This window comes from Xenopus laevis, chromosome 2L (assembly GCF_017654675.1).
Source record: "Xenopus laevis strain J_2021 chromosome 2L, Xenopus_laevis_v10.1, whole genome shotgun sequence".
Taxonomy (NCBI): Eukaryota; Metazoa; Chordata; class Amphibia; order Anura; family Pipidae; genus Xenopus; species Xenopus laevis.
In genome coordinates this window covers 162,379,543-162,399,006 of record NC_054373.1, presented here as the reverse complement: position 1 = coordinate 162,399,006, position 19,464 = coordinate 162,379,543, and the positions used below count along the sequence as shown (strand labels likewise).

The window sequence follows — 19,464 nt, the reverse complement described above, 5'->3', positions numbered from 1 at the left end:
GACAAGAACGGGTGGTTGCTGGCATAGTTTGCAAAGCCCTGCTGCAGCAGTAACAGTCATAAAGAGGACAGATGGGAGGATGGTTACTGACCTGAAACTCATAGTGGAGGAATTTGCAACAAATTACCAAGATCTATATAAAACTTCTTTACCTCACTCCCCAAAACCCAACACCATGTGCAGTGCCAAAGCTTCTGCTGGAGTAGTGTAAATTTTCTTTGCAGATACTTAGGTGAAAACTACCTGCCTAAATGAATAATGCTGATGGTCAAGTTTGTTACAATTATCACCTGGGTTTGTTTTCCATGGTTTGAACTAGGGCGCCTATTTCCATGGAGAGCAAAGACATTACAGAAAGGGTTTTGTTGAGAAGGGAGTGAAAGAACTTGCCTGCCATGAGCAAGCCCTGACATCAACCCAAGTGAACTCCTGTGGGATAAATTTGGACTGTTGACTGTGAACCAGGCCTGACCCCAACATCAGTGCCCAACTAATGCTCTTGTGGCTGAATGGAAGCAAAACCTGACCTGACAAAGGCAGTTTTAGCAATAAATGGAGGGCCAACTTCATATTAATATCATAGGTTTGGGAATGAGCTGTTTGGACAGGCAGGTGTCCAGATACTTTTGCCCATGTAGTGTGTATATATAATACCTATACCACCACCATGGGAAAGAAGAATAATTGTTGTAGTCTTTTTTAGCAGCACATAACTTTGTGTGTGTTCATGGGAAACAGTCTGAGGGATGTTATTTTTGGAGTGGCCTGTGACAAATTGCTTTCACTGAATGAAACATGATATGAAAATGATTGGAGCTGAGTAATGATTTCCTCTAGCCTGTTCAGAGGCGATTGCCACTTTATTGTTTTGCTTGGTAATGCGTGCTGTGCGCTTAATAGATATTAGTTTGAACATAGGCTGTTCCCACCCTTAAGCTGCTTCAAGTACATTTTCCTCATTCCTGCTAAGTTTTTGTCTGGGGTTACAGCACTTTAGTGTTTTGACTCTGACCATTCACCACCTTCTGACCATAGTGGAGACTCTCTCCCCAAAGTTTGCTCAGAATTTTATACAAGCACATTCTGAAACAAGTTCAAAATAAAATGCTGTTCATTTTTCTGTTGACCCTGCACAGACTCCACCCCTAAATCATTTTCAATACATTCCATTCATTTTCAATCGTAAAAGCAGTAAAATGCCATTGGGATTTTGCAGAAAGTCTGAATACTATTTACGAAATCATCCTCACCAAAAACAGACTGTAGTATAAATATATAACGTATTTATGACCAGCAGGGATTTCACTGACCGTTCAGCCTGTGAAGAATGCTTTTGGTAGGGGCAAGCAATATGACGGCACCCTACATTAAATGCTTGGAGATATAGTCCGTCATTCTACAAGAGCTTGGGTCTACAAGTAACAACCCAGATTGTACAAAGTTTATGACCCCACTGTTGCACACATATTCATCACCAAAACTTTTTTACTACAACTAACATATACTGTCATATATATTTACACTGATTTTGTAATATTTATTTTACAGGAAAAACCATTAACAAAATCACTTCAGAGAGGAGAGGACCCACAATTTGACCAAGTAAGTTTTAACTTTTTTTTCTCATTTAGCATGAAGGGAACTCTAGAGCAACGCAGATAAGGTTGCCGTCTGGCTGGTAACTTGGTAGTAATATGTTTTCTAATAATAATAAAAAATAATCCTATAATGAAACACTGCCATTTGAAGTACTATAGTCCGCTCCTCTGGCTAGTAAAGCTGGCCAAGCATAGGGAGATCTGCTCATTTAGCGACGTCTCCAAATGAACAGATCTCTCGCCGAGATGCCCATCTTTAGGTGGCGATATTGTGTTTATCCAATGGTGGGCCCTAGGGCCCAACAATCAATCACATTTCGAAGAATACAGGCAGTTGAATCGAGGACCGCAATGCAGTCCTTGATCTGACAAAATTTTTAAACCCTTTTGATAGAAATCTGACTGACTTTAGGCCAGATATTGATAGGGGAAGCCCGTCGGTGGGCCCCATACACTGCCCAATGATCTGCTTAATCTGTCTATATTGGGTCGTGTTGGTAGGTCATACAATGCTAGGTCAGATCAGAATAGGCAGATCTGTGTCATTTACACTTCCTGTTAGTTAGAACCTACATTATTTCTTGTCAGTGATCATAGAATAACACACTGACAATCACAAAATGGTGGCTCTGTGTAAAGGCCGGTGTTTACTCATATGTGTATGCAGAGCCTGGCCAGGCGCCCTAGGCAACCTGGGCGGGCATAGCGCTGGATGAGCGCGTGGATTAGTGTTCATGGAGCACGCAGGTGCACACATGCGTGTAATAGACTTAAAAATAGCAGCGACAGTCAGGGAGGGTGGGGACCGGACTAGGGATTAGGTGCCTGGCGCCCCACCCCCCAAGCTTTGCGCATTCCTACTCTGCCTACCCCTAGTTCCGCTCTGTGTATATGTCAATTAAACAAGATTTTTTGTTAGATCTCTCTTTACTTTCTGAAGGGGTTGTGGGTGGGTAGCATTTCAGGATCCTTCCCAGCTCCCTCTTTGCTGCTGCTGCATTTAATTGAATTATTTGTGTCCGCTCCTTTGATGCAGAGCTGGACAGATGCCCTTCTCATGGGCATTCATTCTCACTGTATGAGTCCTGGTTTAATATGTAACATGGATGCTTCTGCGCTTGCACATCTTTACCACAGGAAGTTGGCTCTGAGGGGCCCTTTGACTGAGAAATTTCTCTCATACAGTGGGGAAGGATCTGTACATTTGCCAGCACTGCCTTTCATGACATAGAAAAGTATGATTAATCAGCAGCGTGATTATATTGTTTGTGTTTCAATCACCGCCTCACACAAGACTAATCAAACAAAGTCAGTATTTGTATGCCACATTCAGTGCCAAGATGGCCTCATTTACCGGTGCCTGAGGTATATAATTGTCTTATCGCATGTCACGACCCTGACAGGAAGCAGGAAAGCTGCAGCCAATTGGATCTGGGTTTCTGTTGCTACAGTGCTAACAGTATCCTCCGCAAATGTCTGGGTATGTTGGGTTGCAGGGAATCTAGTTCTTTGTGGCACGTGGTCAATTTAAAATTATGTTTTGTGATGGAGTTGGCAAAATACCCTTGTGGGCTACACCCAGCTCCCCTGCCTGTCAGTTGCACAGCCCTCCGCCCATGTCAGACAGGGGAAATCAGTGGTTAGGGCTGGCGTTGTATTACCTAATATTTGGTGTGTTGTTGCTAATTGCTGGAGCTGTTTGCTGTCATAGTATTATAAGCGTGTTACATTCTTCACAATTCTGCATTACAGCACCATGATGCAACCCTTTATCTATTTTAAAGGGTTGTTCACCTATAAATCAAATTCTAGTATGATGTAGAGAGTGATATGTTAAAACAATTTGCAATCAGTTTTAATTTTTTATCCTTTATGGGTTTTTTTTTTTTTTTTTTTTTTAGTTATTTGGCTTTTTATTCAGCAGCTCTCCAGTTAGCAATTTCAGCAATCTGGTTGGTAGGGTCCAAATTACCCTAGCCATACATGGTAATATGAATAGGAGAGGGCCTGAATAGAAAGATGAGTAATAAAAAGTTGCAATAACAATAAATGTGTAGCTTTACAGAACATTTGTTGTTTATATGGGGTCAGTGATCCCCATTTAAAAGCTGGAAAGCGTCAGAAGAAGGCAAATAATTCAAAAACCTTAAAATAGAAAATGAAGACCAATTGAAAAGTTGGTTAGAATTAGCCATTCTATAACAGACTAAATGTTAATTTAAAAGTGAACCACCCCTTTAGTTCTTCTCTTTGGTTTTACATTACAAAAACCATGAAGCACTAAAGGCCAACTAAATCCTTACATGAACAGCATACCTCCCAACTGTCCCTTTTTCGGAGGGACAGTCCCTCTTTTGACAGCTCAACCCGCAGTCCCTCATTTGTACTGGAAAGTCCCTCTTTTCTATGCACTGAACAGCCAGAAAAAGAAACAAAGTTTCTCACGTAATTGGCTTTTAGCAGAGAGCCCAGAAGAGCTAACAGGTGCAAATAAGATACTTTGTAACAATTTTGAGGCACAAAAACACAGTTTAGATAAGGAGAAATATTTTCAAACTTTCATAACCTGCCAAATTTTGTAAAACAAACATGGTAATTAGGGGGTGTGGCCAAAGAAAGGGGTGTGGTCAAAAAAATTGCTGCGCTACGTGCGGGAAAAAATTTTTTGTCCCTCTTTTTACTTCCAAAATGTTGGGAGGTATGGAACAGTAACTATATTTATCTCTTTCAGTTGGGGGGTGGGGTATCAGGGGAGCTTTTGACAGCCTTTACGGTTGTTCTCTGCCTCTACTTTTGTAATATTGCAAGGTTTCCAGTTGCAGAATAATTGTCACTTAGGAGAGTCAGAACATGTACAGGCATGTGAGAAGCAGATACGTACAGGAATCAAGTCTGTGGGGTTCTAAGGCTTAGGGCTACTGTACCAGAGATGTATGCAGAGATAAATTAAGCTGAAATAATTTATGTTAAGGGTAGTAAACTTTTACAGGACACTTCTTTTCTAGGAAACAATAATATTTGCCAGTGCCGTGGAAACAAAGATACATGAATCACCCCCCCCCCCCTACGCTAGGGAGCTAGCACACGGGCAGATTTGGGGAGATTTAGGTGGCTGGCGATTAATCGCCTCTTCTGTGGGGTGATACTCCTCAAACTGCCTTCCCCCTGCGTTCCACCTGCTATAATGAGAAAACACCAGCACCGATTCAATTGCGCCGCAAGTGCATTGGCGCTGGCGTTTTTCTCATTATAGCAGGCAGAAGGCAGTTCGGGGAGATTGTCGCCCCGCAGAAGAGGCGATTAGTCGCCAGGCGACTAAATCTCCCCAAATCTGCCGAATGCTAGCTCCTTTACAGTGTACATTTCTGCTTCAAATACAGGGATTTTCAAAATAAAACAAAAAAACAAACAAAAAGTCTTTTTTGTCCTACATTTACATTGCAAATAACCACACTGGCATTCCTTTCTTGCTGTTTAATGAAAGATAAAGTTAATAGGAATGTAAAAGCTTTATGTTGCAGCAAAGTGTTACAGTAATGTTCCCTTTAATGCCACATAGTAATTGGGCTTTGCATTTATATTGCCCAGGAGAACCAAATTCAAGTCTGTGGCATATGCTGTACTTGGATATTTGGCACAACCAATTCAAAGTTTAGACTAATTTACTTAGTGTAAAGAAGAAAAGATGTATGGTGTCAAGCTGTATTATTCAAATGACCCATATTAAGGGAGTTATTCATCAAAGGTCGATGTTAGAGTTTTTTTATACCTCGAACGAACTCAAATGAACTTGAATGAAGTCACAACTCCAATGGTAACTTATTTTAGAGAAAACTTGAATGGAAAAAACTTGATTCTGTGGCGCTAATTCACTAGCGTCCGCTTCGCCCACATCACAACACTTTGCCAAGCGTAATTTCGCCCAGACAACGCTAATTCCCTAAAATGCAAAGTTGCGTCCAGGGTGCCGAACGCTAACCTAGCGTTAATTCGGCAAGCAGAGCGAAGTTGCGCTAGCATTGGCTAATTTGCACACGGCGGGAAGTTAAAGTTGAATGGACTTATATGTTTAATCAGATACATTATATTACACAAGCCCAGGGAACCTTAATAAAAGAAAATAGCCCAGTGTATAGTTTATGTGGCATATGTTAGGAAATGCAGGGGGGAAGCCGGTTACCCAAAAAAAATAATTTACGCTCTTTTGCAGCCTATCACCCTGAAAAAAGGAAAATACACCAGCGTTTGTTGGGACTTAGAAAAATTTTCAGCTAAATTTAGAGGAAGTCCTATCTACTCTATTGCACTTCGCCTGGTCTGAGGTGGCGAAGGCAAGTCTGGCGAAGGGGTAACATTAAGTAAAATCCGCATCTTACTGATTTTGCGGAGTTACGTCCCTTTGCCGAAGCGAAAATTCACCTAGCGTTAGAGTGCGAATGATCGTTAGCGTCTCTTTCTCTAGCGAAATTACACCTGCGCCCGTTAGGGAATTAGCGAAGTACCGAAATGACGTCACGCTGGCGAATTAACGTTAGCGTTAGCCACTTCACCTTTTAGGGAATCTGCCCCTGTGAGGTCCAGTTGTGAAACAAAAAAATTGAACATCATGAAGGCTATTAACATCTTAGTTCAAGATGTTGGTTCAAGTGACCTCTGCCATTGACTCCTATATGACCTTGACAGGTTTTAGATGGTGTGTTTTCAGATTTGAGCTATTTCCAGGGTCGGGGTATAATACATATCTAAAAAATTCAAGGTTGAAAACTTGAATTTTCATGGAAAACACAACTTGAACCTTAATAAATAACCCCCTAAATGTGAAATTCCTCCTCGTTAACCAAGATTGAGAAATTAATTCATTACATCTCCCTTTTTTTTTTATTTTTTTACTATTGACTATTGTACCAGGTAATTTCACTGCTGAGTTTAACTTATCAGTATGGGGTAAATGCATCAGATTTTAGGGGTGCATTAAACATAGCTCCCAACTGTCCCATTTTTTGAGGGACAATCCCAATTTTGACAGCTCATTCTGCAGTCCTGGATTGTTAGGGAAATTTCCAAAGTTTCTCTTTCATCTCCTGCACTGAACAGCCATAAAAAGATACAGTTTCTGAAATGTAATTAAATAAGCTCTTGGAGAGAGCCCAGAACACTGAGCACCTGCACTGAGATGCATGTGTAACTATTGTGATAATAAAAGACACAATTGTAACTATTTAAGATAAGAAAATATACAATTGTAACTATTTAAGATAATCAGGTCTCTTGGGAGAACTGAGGGGTTCACCTTTAAGGTAACGTTTAGTATGCTATAGAACGGCCAATCCTAAACTGATTTTCGATTGGGTTTCTTCATTTATTTTTTATATTTTATAATTATTTACCTTTTTCATCTAAATCTTTGCAGCTTTCAAATGGGCGTCGCTGACCGCTTCTAAAAAGCAAATGCTCTGTAAAGCTATAAATGTATCATTATTGCTACTTCTTATTACACATCTCTCTATTCTGGCCCTTTCAGTCAATGCATGGTTGTTAGGGTAATTGGGACCCTAGCTACCAGATTGCTTAAAATGCAAATTGAAGAGCTGCTGAATAAAAAGCTAAATAACTCAAAATCCTTAAATAATCCTTAAATAAGAAAAAATGAAAACCAATTGCAAATTGTCTCAGAATATCACGCTCTACATCATACTAAAAGTTAACTCAAAGGTGAACAACCCTTTTTAAAGGGCAATTTCAAAGGCCACCTTCATTAGCAAAACTGTAATAACACATAAAATAAGACCCTAAAACACTCAGAAATATGTTCAGATCTTCCATAACCTGCCAAATTTGGTAAAATGGACATGGTATTTAGGAGGTGTGGTCATAAAACGGGCATGCTACACGCTGCAGATCTTTTTAACTCTTTTTCTGCGCTTGCTCAAAAATGACGCCCATAGACTTGTATGGCAGCGTGCGCCAAAAAAAAAGACTGCGACATTTCGCTGGCGGCAAATTTTTGGCGAAACGAAATGTATGAAATTCCCCCATCCCTACTTGGGAGCACAAGGGCCTAGAGATGGGGCACTTTACACCCTGTTAGTAAATGAGCCCTTTTCTCTCTAATGCTGCCCAATCATATATAGCAGACATTCCTAGATGGCTCGTTTTGGGGGTCCATGCGTACAGACAGTCATACATTATATTGTTAACATTTCATGCTGGACCTTACACAGTAGGAGTCCTCTGGTGATTGGTTACAAAGAACAGTAGGTTGTAGCCAACAACAAAGTACTGTTTAATAAATTGTGTTTGTCAGAATGTGTGAACTTTAGCCTGACATTTGAATAATAACAGAGCTGTCTAATCATTGGAATATCAGGCAGTCTAATAATTTCGGTGAGCCGTGGAAATTGCAGTTGGTGACGTTATTTGCAAAGGTCATTTTTTTCATAAAATAGATGGGAAAAGGAAATTGTTTCATAGCAATCCACATAAATTGCTTCCCACCTTCTGAGCTGCCTCCCCTGCTTTAAAAACGCTGTGTGTTTTTCCTTTATACAATGAATATTTTTAGCTCGCTGATTTCATAAGTGTGACCCACCCAAACCTCTCTCATGCTTGTTATTGTAACTGAGCAATGGTACATGGAAAGGTAACTTCTGGCCAGCTGTTAGAATATACACTGGCACTTTAAATAGCCTAAAACGGAACAGCTAAGAGGCAGGGGGTTTAAATATGGCCAAGTTAAAGTTTTCTTTCATCAGTTAAGAAAGCGAAATATGTTGAGCGAGATAACCCTCTGTACTGCTACTGATAAAGTCACACACACTGTGAGCACCACGGGAGACTAAGTGCAGCCAGATAATGAGGTTAAACATGAGGATAGGGGAATGGGAATGTGGCCACCACCTACCCGGCTATTTAGGGCTATTCCACACGGGGAGATAGCGACGCGTTTGCGGTCGCGGCGACAAAGCGCCGCGACAGTCGCCGCGACCGGCGCAGGCGACAGTTTTGTATGGGCGCCTATGTAAAAACGCCTGTGCTAACCACACGAGGCGATGCGCTTTTCAACAGTCGCCTGAAAATGCCTCGCCAGGCTTTTTCAGGCGACTGTTGAAAAGCGCATCGCCTCGTGTGGTTAGCACAGGCGTTTTTACATAGGCGCCCATACAAAACTGTCGCCTGCGCCGGTCGCGGCGACTGTCGCGGCGCTTTGTCGCCGCAACCGCAAACGCGTCGCTATCTCCCCGTGTGGACTAGCCCTTAAGGAGCAACTCCGCTGGAGTTTTAAAGAGCTATGATCATCTAAATGAAGAGATGGTATCTATAATCTATTAAAATATGTTTTTTTAAAAGTTACAGTCCTTTTTGGAGAACTGATAGGCAGGTAGTTGTGTGATTAGTAGTATATTTTATTAGTATGCATGCTGTCCCAGTTTCTTAAAGGAACAGTTCAGTTTAAACAAAAACTGGGTAAATAGGCTGTGCAAAATAAAAAATATTTATAATATATAGTTATTTAGGCAAAAATGTAATGTATAAAGGCTGGAGTGACTAGATGTGTAACATAATAGCCAGAACGCTACTTCCTGCTTTTTAGCTTTCTAACTATAAGTTAGTCAGCGACTTGAAAGGGGGCCCACATGGGACATAACTGTTCCGTGAGTTTTCAATTGATCCTTACATGCAGCTCAGATTCAAAAGTAGGGATGCACCGAATCCAGGATTCAGTTCGGGATTCAGCCAGGATTCGGCCTTTTTCAGCAGGATTCGGATTTGGCCGAATCCTTCTGCCCAGCCAAACCGAATCCTAATTTGCATATGCAAATTATGGGTGAGGAGGGAAATTGCGTGACAAAAAACAAGGAAGTAGAAAATGTTTTCCCCTTCCCATCTCTAATTTGCATATGCAAATTCGGATTCGGTTTGGTATTTGCCTGAATCTTTCACAAAGGATTTGGGGGTTCGGCCGAATCCAAAATAGTGGATTTGGTGCATCCCTATTCAAAAGCAACAGTTATGACCCATGTGCGCCCCCCCCCCCCCCTCAAGTCACTGATTGGTTACTGCCAGGTAACCAATTAGTGGCAACCAAGAGAACTGCAAAGCAGGGAGTAGTGTTCTGGCTATTATGTTAGACACCCAGTCACTCCAGCCTGCTGGATGGCATGGAATCTTTTGGGTGTTGGTAGAATTAGATATGTAATACTTCACAGCCTTTATACATGACATTTTTGGCTACCTAACTAAATTGAAAACATTTTTTATTTTGCACAGCCTATCTATTTACCCAGTTTTTATTTTTATACTGAACAATTTCTTTAAAGAAGAAATTCCTGGAATTGAATTGTTACTCCTAGAGGACTAGAAAGACAATGGTTTGCATGGAGCTACAGCACAGAATTGCTGAATTTTGTTCCTACAGGTTGGTTTAGCAATTTTTTTCTACTATAGACTTATTGGCCAACTGGCAGATGTTGCACGCCAAAAGATTTTTATAAACCTCAGGGCAACATCCGACCAACTGACTACCAGTTGGCCAATCTTCTGTGTGTGACATCATCAGTTCAGTACATTCTGGCCCTAAACAGGTAGCTCCTCTATATATAGAAAAGGGGAAAATTTGATCAAAATACATCTGTAAATTAAATTCCATAGTAAACAGATGGTTAAGAAATCAAATCCCCATCCCTGTCCTCATAGCCCCTCTAATCCCCCCTACCAATTGTGCCACCCACTCCCAAATTTTATGGCGGGGGAGGGGGCCCGGTGCGCTCTTGTTACACCCCTGCTTCTCCTCTTTATCCACACATATACCTCAGTCTCTGCACTTGGTGCTTTCACATTGCAAACAATTATTCTTCTTAATTTATATATATAGCACCAGCATATCCTGTAGCACTTTTTATAATTCAGTCACAGTCCTTGCCCAGTGGAACTTACAATCTTAGATCCCTATCACACTGGCACACCTTAGGGAGGAACTCCACGGGTGAATTCGGCGTGATCCGTCTCACTGCGCAAAAACGCAGGCGTCAAGTCGGATGCGACGGAAATAAAGTAAGAGATGGAAATGTTGCAAGAAGTCGCAGTGTTCATCCGACGCTAAACGACTGTCGGATGCAGCGTCTGCATCCGACAGTTGTGTCGCATTAGACGAACGCTGCAACACCATCAGACATTCCTGTTTCTTACCTTATTTCCATCGCATCCGACTTGACGCCTGCGTTTTTGCACGTTGGATCGCGCCAAAATCGCACTTATGGTCAGATTTGGAGTGTGGGAAGAAATCCACACAGACACAGGGAGAACATACAAACTCCATGCAGATACTGCTCTCACTAGAATTTAACCTAGCACCCTCATAAAACAAAAAGGATTAAAATAAAGACCAATTGCAAAGTTTCTTAGAATAGCTCTTTAAAAATAGATCTGTAAAATACTAAACAGTTATTTTTTACCAAAAGCACGCCCCTTAGTGCTCATTTAAATAGCACTTGTGTCCAGGGTCTGGTCACCTGCTGCCACCAACCTGGCTGGTAAAAATGATGCTTGATACCAAAATTACTTATAGTGAACTTAGAAAGATAAAAATACGGGAAGGGTGGAATTTTTTTTTTGCAGAAAAGGTGGTAAGCTTTGGGACACCTACTTGCCTCCCTGCTGCTCAAGAATACATCACTACTTAGTGCTTGTAGCGCTATACAGGGATCCAGGGTCCATTTATCCACAATGCTCGGGACCTGGGGTTTTCAGGATAATGGATCTTTCCGTAATTTGGATCTTCATACCTTAAGTCTACTAGAAAATCATGTAAACATTAAATAAATCCAATCAGATAGTTTTGCTTCCAATAAGGATTAATTAAATCTTAGTTTGGATCAAGTACTAGCTACTGTTTTATTATTATAGAAAAAAAGGAAATCATTTTTAAAAATTTGGATTATTTTATTATGGGAGACAACCTTTTCATAATTTGGAGCTTTCTGGATAATGGGTTTCCGGATAAGGGATCCCATACCTGTATTTATGTGGTGAATAGAGGTCTCTGCTCTGGGTTTGGGAGCATAGAGACTTGCAGTAATTCATCTAAATGCAGGGAAAAGTGCAAAATATATTATAGATTGTGCCTACGTTTTATACACCAACCCTCAAATTAGTAAATGACCCAACTATATTACCCCATCCTAAACATACTTAATACTGACAGTCTTTATGTAATATGTTAAATGGAAGCAAAGCTGTGACCTCTTGCAGGAAATGGTTAACATCTTTGCCATTTTAGGTTTTTTTTTGTTCAGTTCTAAGTGTTACAGATGCCAAGTTAAATATTAGAAAATGTTCAGTTTAAATGGTATTTTACAGTTACATGAATGGCTTCTTTAAAATTCTATGTTGTCGCATGGACCTGATATCCCCCCCGAGCTGTAAGCCGCTCATTTATGGTGGAAGAACGTGATCATTTTGGGCAGCAAGTCGATATTTATCCAGGGGCAGCCTCCCTTTCCCAGCGAGCATAGAGCTAGAATTCATGCCTTCCTCAGCTTCACTTCCAATAAACGAAAGGAGTAACTAACTGGCTGGCGAGACTTTCCTCCCTTCCTGTCCTCTTTAGTCATTCATTTTCTTTCTCAAATCCCACCCTTCCTTCCTCTCGGACTTAAAAGAGCACGGGGAGAGGATAAAGTACATACATAAATGTGTGTGTGTATGTACAAGCGTGTATGCTGACCTTTTTCCCTTCCACAAGCATCTTCCGTCCATGCTGAAAGTAAAAGGCACTGTATGTGCTGGGGAATGAATCACGTTATGTTTAAAGCTGAATGAAGTCATTATGCACAGCAATGCCCCATGTTACTGGCACAGAGCAATGAGTTACACCTCAATAAAGTGACGGTCTGTTTAGCTGGAGATGTTTGTATAGGATTCCTGATCCTTATGAAGGCTGAATTATTCCTAGTCAGGGCATGGACAGTTCTCATTCATTATTTAGGGGCCGATTCACTAACTTCGAGTGAAGGATTTGAAGTAAAAAAACTTTGAATTTCTAAGTGTTTTTTGGGCTACGTCGACCATCGAATGGGCTACTACGACCTTCGACTACGACTTCGAATCGAAGGATTCGTACTAAAAATCGTTCGACTATTCGACCATTCGATAGTCGAAGTACTGTTTCTTTAAGAAAAAACTTCGACCCCCTAGTTCGCCATCTAAAAGCTACCGAACTCAATGTTAGTCTATGGGGAAGGTCCCCATAAGCTTGGTTAACTTTTTTTGATCGAAGGATATTCGAAGGATTTTATCGTTCGATCGAAGGAATAATCCTTCGATCGTTCGATTGCACTATTTGCGCTAAAATCCTTCGACTTCGATATTCGGATTTTAATTCCCAGTCGAATATCGAGGGTTAATTAACCCTCGATATTCAACCCTTTGTGAATCAGCCCCTAAGTGTAACTCATGAGCTGTAAAACCTTGTCGGGTGCCGCAAGTAATTGTGGAGAGTCTACATGTGTCACTGACCACTCTGCTGGTTTTACAATGGATATACTGACAGTCCTATATAAACAATGTACAGGAATTTATATGCACCTGTTTTTGTCACATTATTAAGCTTTAAAAAACACAGATGTCCCTCAAGTTTAGCCTTTTGCATCTCAGATGTTAAAGGGGATAACCAAACTAAAGAAAATGTCACTCTTAAGTAGTTTTTCAATGTATATTCAGGGCCGGACTGGAATGAAAATGCAGCCCTGGCAAAAGTATCAAAGCAGCCCATGTATTCACGCGCATGCAAAGCATGATATATATTTGCAACCCCAAGGTTAACTAGAACTAGTGTTTATTAATAGAAATGTTAAGAGTCCATTACCATATAATCCCCAGCAATATTATACACTCTATCTGCTGGAACTGGTCCTTGCAACAAATATCTCACCATAGTTTCTATCACAACTATTCTCTCAGATGGATTAGTGGCCCTATAATTAAAGTATATTCTAGATTTTCCTTTGTGTGCCCCCAGCTAGACCATGCACCCTGGTAGATAAGAGGACTTTAATTCCCATGTGTGTCACAGGGCCAAAGTGTGATATACTTGAAGAGACTAAAGGTGGCCATACACGGATAGATCCGCTCGTTTGGCGATGTCGCCAAACGAGCGGATCTCCCTCCGATATGCCCACCTTGAGGTGGGCAATATCGGGCTGATCCGATCGTGAGCCCTAGGGCCCAACGATCGGATCCTAGCGTTCGCCAAACGGGCGGTCGGATCGCGGGACCGCATCAACTAACAGATGCGGCCGCGATCCGACGGGATTTTTAATCCCATCCGATCGAGATCTGGCCGACTTTCGGCCAGATCTCGATCGGGGAAGCCCGTCGGGGGCCCCCATACACGGGCCAATAAGCTGCCGACACGGTCTGTCGGCAGCTTTTATCGGCCCGTGTATGGCCACCTTAAGCTGCCTCATGCAATTAATGGTACATATCACAGTTTTCCATATAGAGGCTGAAGTGATTGTTCTGAGCACGGATCCTCCTGTTGCCAACATACCTATCATAAGCATAAGGGATTGAATATATAGCAAGCAACTCTAATATTACTAACTGAAGTTGGTCAGAATTCCTGGTTCTGGCCATATGCAAGTACTGGGATGCGCACTAACAAATGCAGGCATTGGCTTAGCTGTGGCTGGCTGTTACATACAGTTTATTTACATGTCTAATGTAAGTGTGTCATTTACATATTAAAGACAGACCTGAATTTGCATTTTTAGGTGAGCGGCCCATTTACATTTTACACCAAGCAGCCCAAACCCACAGATTGCCAGTCCGGGGCCCACCTCAGGAACCCCAGCACCCCCTCCACAGCTGCAAAGACCCCCACTGGTCGCCCTTCCCGAACGGCAACCCCCCCCCCCCACATATCTTTTTCTTTGTGCAGCAGGGGCCAGGTAGGGAGGTCAGAAGCAGGGTCATGGTGCAGGGAGTGGGTCTGGGCTGCCAGCACCCACCGTGTTTTATTACAGATATCCCGCCGGCCCAGTCCGACCCTGCTTGGGACTAAAGATTCCACCATAGGCACAAACCCAGACGCTTGCCCCCTCCCCGTGACAATGACACAGTAGAATTTCTGCACTGCCCATGTGCCAATAGCGAGGACATAAATGTATCACCAAAATGTATCACCAGAACTATCTTGGCTATGGACGGGGGGAGGTGTTAAGTGTTTAATTTTTTTTTTATTATATACAGGCACTTGACTTGGCCATCCCACAAAATGACCACCTTAGGCATGGGCCTTAACATGCCTGTATATAAATACAGCGCTGACTGGGGTGGGAAGTTGCTCTGAATGAAGCAGGGAATCCATAGTAAATCTGCTCTTTTGGCAAGGTCAAAAGTGGACCTTTACCGGATTTGGACAGGAAAACCGCAGGCCAAATTTTGATTATCCTTTTGTTTGGCCTCCAGGCTAACAAACAGGGCCTGTGGAAACCCAGTATAATAGGATTGTCTGATGTAGTCCTCATCCAGTATTGGTTTTCAGACCTGCCCGTGCCCAATATATACCTGCCTGTAAATCAGCACAGATATTAATTGGTAAAGGCCTCTCGAGGGCCCCATACATGGTCTGGAGAGTCGGAGCTGGCAGCTTTGATGTATGGCCACCTTTACACCTTCTTTCATTAAATACAAATGATATTTTTGGGTTTACATTTGCAATGTTTCAATTTTGCTACTTGCCAACAGTTGGCTAACTGGGGTTAGAATGATAATTTCATACATTTCAGTAACATGCTATTTTTAGTTTAGTTGCAGGGAAATTCTCTCCTGAAGGCAATTTTGCCATTAGTGTTTACTTATTCCATTTTTATTGGAACAACAATTAGTGCCGAGCTCTCTCATTCTGCGTAATCAAAGGAAAATAGTAATGATTGCTTTGGAACAGAACGACTCTGAAGCTTTAGATTTCCCCACAACATTCCTACGTCAGTCACTGAATGTCTGTTCCTGCGAGCAGCTTGGGAACTGATCTGCTGTTACAATGGAGCAGGCATATTCCGAAGTGAATAGAATAGCTAATGATCCTCTCGAAGGATAATCAGGCTATGTCATTGCGTTGGCTCATTATAAATGCTTAATAAGGCCACACCTTGAGCATGCAGCTGATTTCTTATTCATACAATGATATACAAACAGAGCAACAAAAATTTAGAAAACTGGTTGAGCCTCTTATCTAAGATGGGCAAAGGGAGATTTGTCAATCACAATGCTGATTTTTTTTTTTTGCCACAATTCAAATGTAACTGCTTCTGCTAAATATTGGTACATAATTGTGTGCTATACATTTCAGTCATGCAATAGCCCCTGTGGCATGTGATTGGGACATGGTTGTGTATTTGCAAATATCATGCGCAGTGTCAGAGTGTACCTGGAAGCATGTCCTTTATATTTGGACAATGGCATGTTTAAAATATAGTCCCTACATTTAGACCACTGTAAATGGGCCTCCTAATAGGGGTTACAATAAGAAAATCCCATAGCTCAGTTATCACCAACCAGTGGCTTGCAAGCAACATGTTAAGGTGGCAATAAACAGGCAGATAAAGCTGCCGATATCGGTCGTTTGGACCAATTCGACAGCTTATCTGCCCATGTATGGGGGCTTCCGACGGGTCTTCCCGATTGATATCTGGCCACGATATCGATCGGGAAGGTTTGATTTTTAACCGACCGACCCGTCGGAGCCCCTTGGCATACCGTAAGAGCTAATCTTTGAGTCTATGGCCAGCTTTATTCACCAATTCTTTGGATGTTGCTCCCAATGGCCTTAAAGCAGGTGCATATTTTCATAAAAACCAGGTGTACTGGCAAACAGAGTCTCCTGTAGGCTGCCAAGTCCACATAGGGGCTACCAAATAGCCAGTCACAGCCTATATTTGGCATCCACAGGGGCTTTAGTTATGCTTGTGTTGCTCCCCAACTCTTTTTGCATTTGCATGTGGCTCGCAGGTAAAAAAGATTGGGGACCCCTACCTTAGTTCATCTGAAGGGCTGATTTAGGATGGTCATATATAGACTGACCCCTCAGGGTATTTAATCGATAACTCTCAAATGGCCATACTCGGTAATGACCCCAAACATTTTTTTAGACTTTGTATTTGTGAAGTCCTGGCATAGGTTTTTAGTCTCAACTCTACACTTAATTTCGCTGCAGGTAATAAGTTCTATGAGCTCACTCTCAGAATATTGCTTGCCGTCCATACTGCGCACCTTGTTTGACTGGTACAAACGACAGAATGGAATTGAAGACGAGTCCCATGAATACAGGCCTAGGACAAACACCAAATCCAAAAGGTAATAACTTTTGATGGACTTTTCTATGGACTTCCATGGCTTCTTTGTTCCTCCATGACCTTCAAGAAACCCTAATATAAAAGTCCACTCAACTATGTTATGTACTGTAAATAATTATAGGCAGCTATTGACTCAGAGTCTGGGTAAATCCCTAAGGTAAAACCTGTTTAACGACAAAATCTTCACCTTCACATGATGTTACTGTGAATCACAAAGTTTACAGAATGGTTTGAGCATAAAGAAGTTTGTTTCTTGGCCTACCAAACACAACTATGTCTACTCAGACATCTGCAACCAAGATGTAAATCTCCATCTCTCTCTCTTCTACTACAGTTCCATTCTGTCCCATTCTCCTCCTAGTCTCCTTTTTGTCTGATCTCCTTCCCAAGTAGCAGTCTTTCCGTCTGTCTCCCATTTTTAATATATTTTCATTAAACACTTGGTGTTATGAAAGCCTTCTAGGATATTATTAATGTTTGACGCAGAACAGGCTGCCAAATGTCATCTCTTTTAATCAAATTGGCAACCTGTAGGCCCATGAAATTACAGGTAAATGGAGGGCACACCTAATTCAAACTATAAAAGAGCAAACATGCAGTGAGAGGTGCAAAGTAACCTATGAGTCGCCCCTACAGAGCAACCAAATATAACATATACAAAAATCAGGTCTGCACACTCAAACAAAAATCTTTTGACTCAGGTGGTAAGATTGAAACATATTTTACTAGTTAAAAAGAACAACCAAACAGAAGCATAATGTTTACAAAGACAAAAAACATTTTACATAATAATGATATACATACCACCCTTAGGTACAGAAAAGGCAGAAGAGAAACTACAAGTAGCGGATACACCTGCCAAAATGAGAATAGCCCCAACGTTTCGGCAAATAGCCTTTGTCAAGGGGATTCTGATGTGTAAAGGGATTAGCAATGGAATAAATACCCTCTTCAATTATGCGTCTATCACATGCCTACGTCACTTCCGCCGATGATTCATTCAGCGTAGTGACGCGGCTCCCTAAACAACCATTACCTCGGGTAAAGATAACGCGAGAACAGAGAGTGGAACGCATGGGTGCTTTAGAACCTGCGCAGTAAGATATGCATTGGCAGTCACGCCGTATCCTAGCAACCCCAGCGTTTTCACAGCAAGTAGGAGATCGGACATTGAGCCTGTTGTTGTAACCAAGTATCAACCCCTTTGGAATAATGTAATAAGTTTAAGGTGACATTGCAATTAATAATCTAACACAGACAGTATTTAGGCATTATTATATATGTATAATTCATAAATAACATATCGTGACAACCAATTGGCCATATTGTACCAATAAGACTACAGAATAAATATATTAAAGTGACAGTGCTAATAAATTCATATAGTGAAGTTATATACAAAAGAAAGTGCAAGATGCATGATACCATATATAAAAGTTATTAAAAAAATTATTTCATACAGAAAAAGTATATATTGCAGTTCATCCAGTGCTAATCCAGTATAAATATAGTGTCCAGTGAAAGTTGATCACCAACGTGGTACATCTTCATCAAATCCATTGTAAAAATTGGCGTGAAGACAATCATACTAATTTAAAAACAATCATGTCACTCATAGGTAGGGTTAAATAGTACAGATTCAAATCCATCACCAATGTCCTATAAAATCTGAAAGAATAACGGTATTTATAAAGATTAAAACCTCAAATATACACAAAATACTACACAAACATCAGAACACAAAATAAAACCCATTTTATACACAGACTGAGGTCATGGACAATTAATCCCTATCGAGACAAAAATATCAAAAAAATAAGGACAGTTCCCTATCCTCATTAAGACCATTAGGAGAGAGGCAATTCAATTTATATATCCATTTCAATTCCCTCTGTTTGAGAAGTAATTCCCTGTCTCCACCTCGAGTGGGTCTCTTGACCTGTTCTATTCCCATGAATCGCAACTGATTCACTTGATGTTGTGCCTGCATGAAATGTCTAGCTATCGGGGACGAATTTTTACCAAGTCTCACATCACTCCGATGCTCCCCAATTCTCACGGTTAGGGATCTAGTTGTCTCTCCCACATAGATCTTTCCACATGGACATTTCACCATGTAAATAACATGGTCTGACTGACAATTGATGTAGTCCCTCATTTCATAGCTTTTACCACTCATTGGATGATAGAATTTATCAGTCATTTATCATCGGCGGAAGTGACGTAGGCATGTGTGACGTCACAGATCCGGAAGTTCGGGTAGCGCGCGGAATCAGGAATAGACGCATAATTGAAGAGGGTATTTATTCCATTGCTAATCCCTTTACACATCAGAATCCCCTTGACAAAGGCTATTTGCCGAAACGTTGGGGCTATTCTCATTTTGGCAGGTGTATCCGCTACTTGTAGTTTCTCTTCTGCCTTTTCTGTACCTAAGGGTGGTATGTAAATCATTATTCTGTGAAATGGTTTTTGTCTTTGTAAACATTATGCTTCTGTTTGGTTGTTCTTTT

General features: G+C 41.3%; 1 protein-coding gene across 6 annotated transcripts in view; it reads left to right on the top strand.

Annotated features, from left to right (window-relative positions):
* Positions 1-19,464, top strand: part of fry.L (FRY microtubule binding protein L homeolog) — a 266,400-nt gene that overhangs the window by 152,308 nt on the left and 94,628 nt on the right. For all 6 annotated transcript variants that reach the window (XM_041580759.1, XM_018244667.2, XM_018244668.2 and 3 more), the window contains 2 exon segments: positions 1,549-1,602; positions 16,813-16,952. In XM_041580759.1, coding sequence (XP_041436693.1) covers positions 1,549-1,602; positions 16,813-16,952 — 194 coding nt within the window.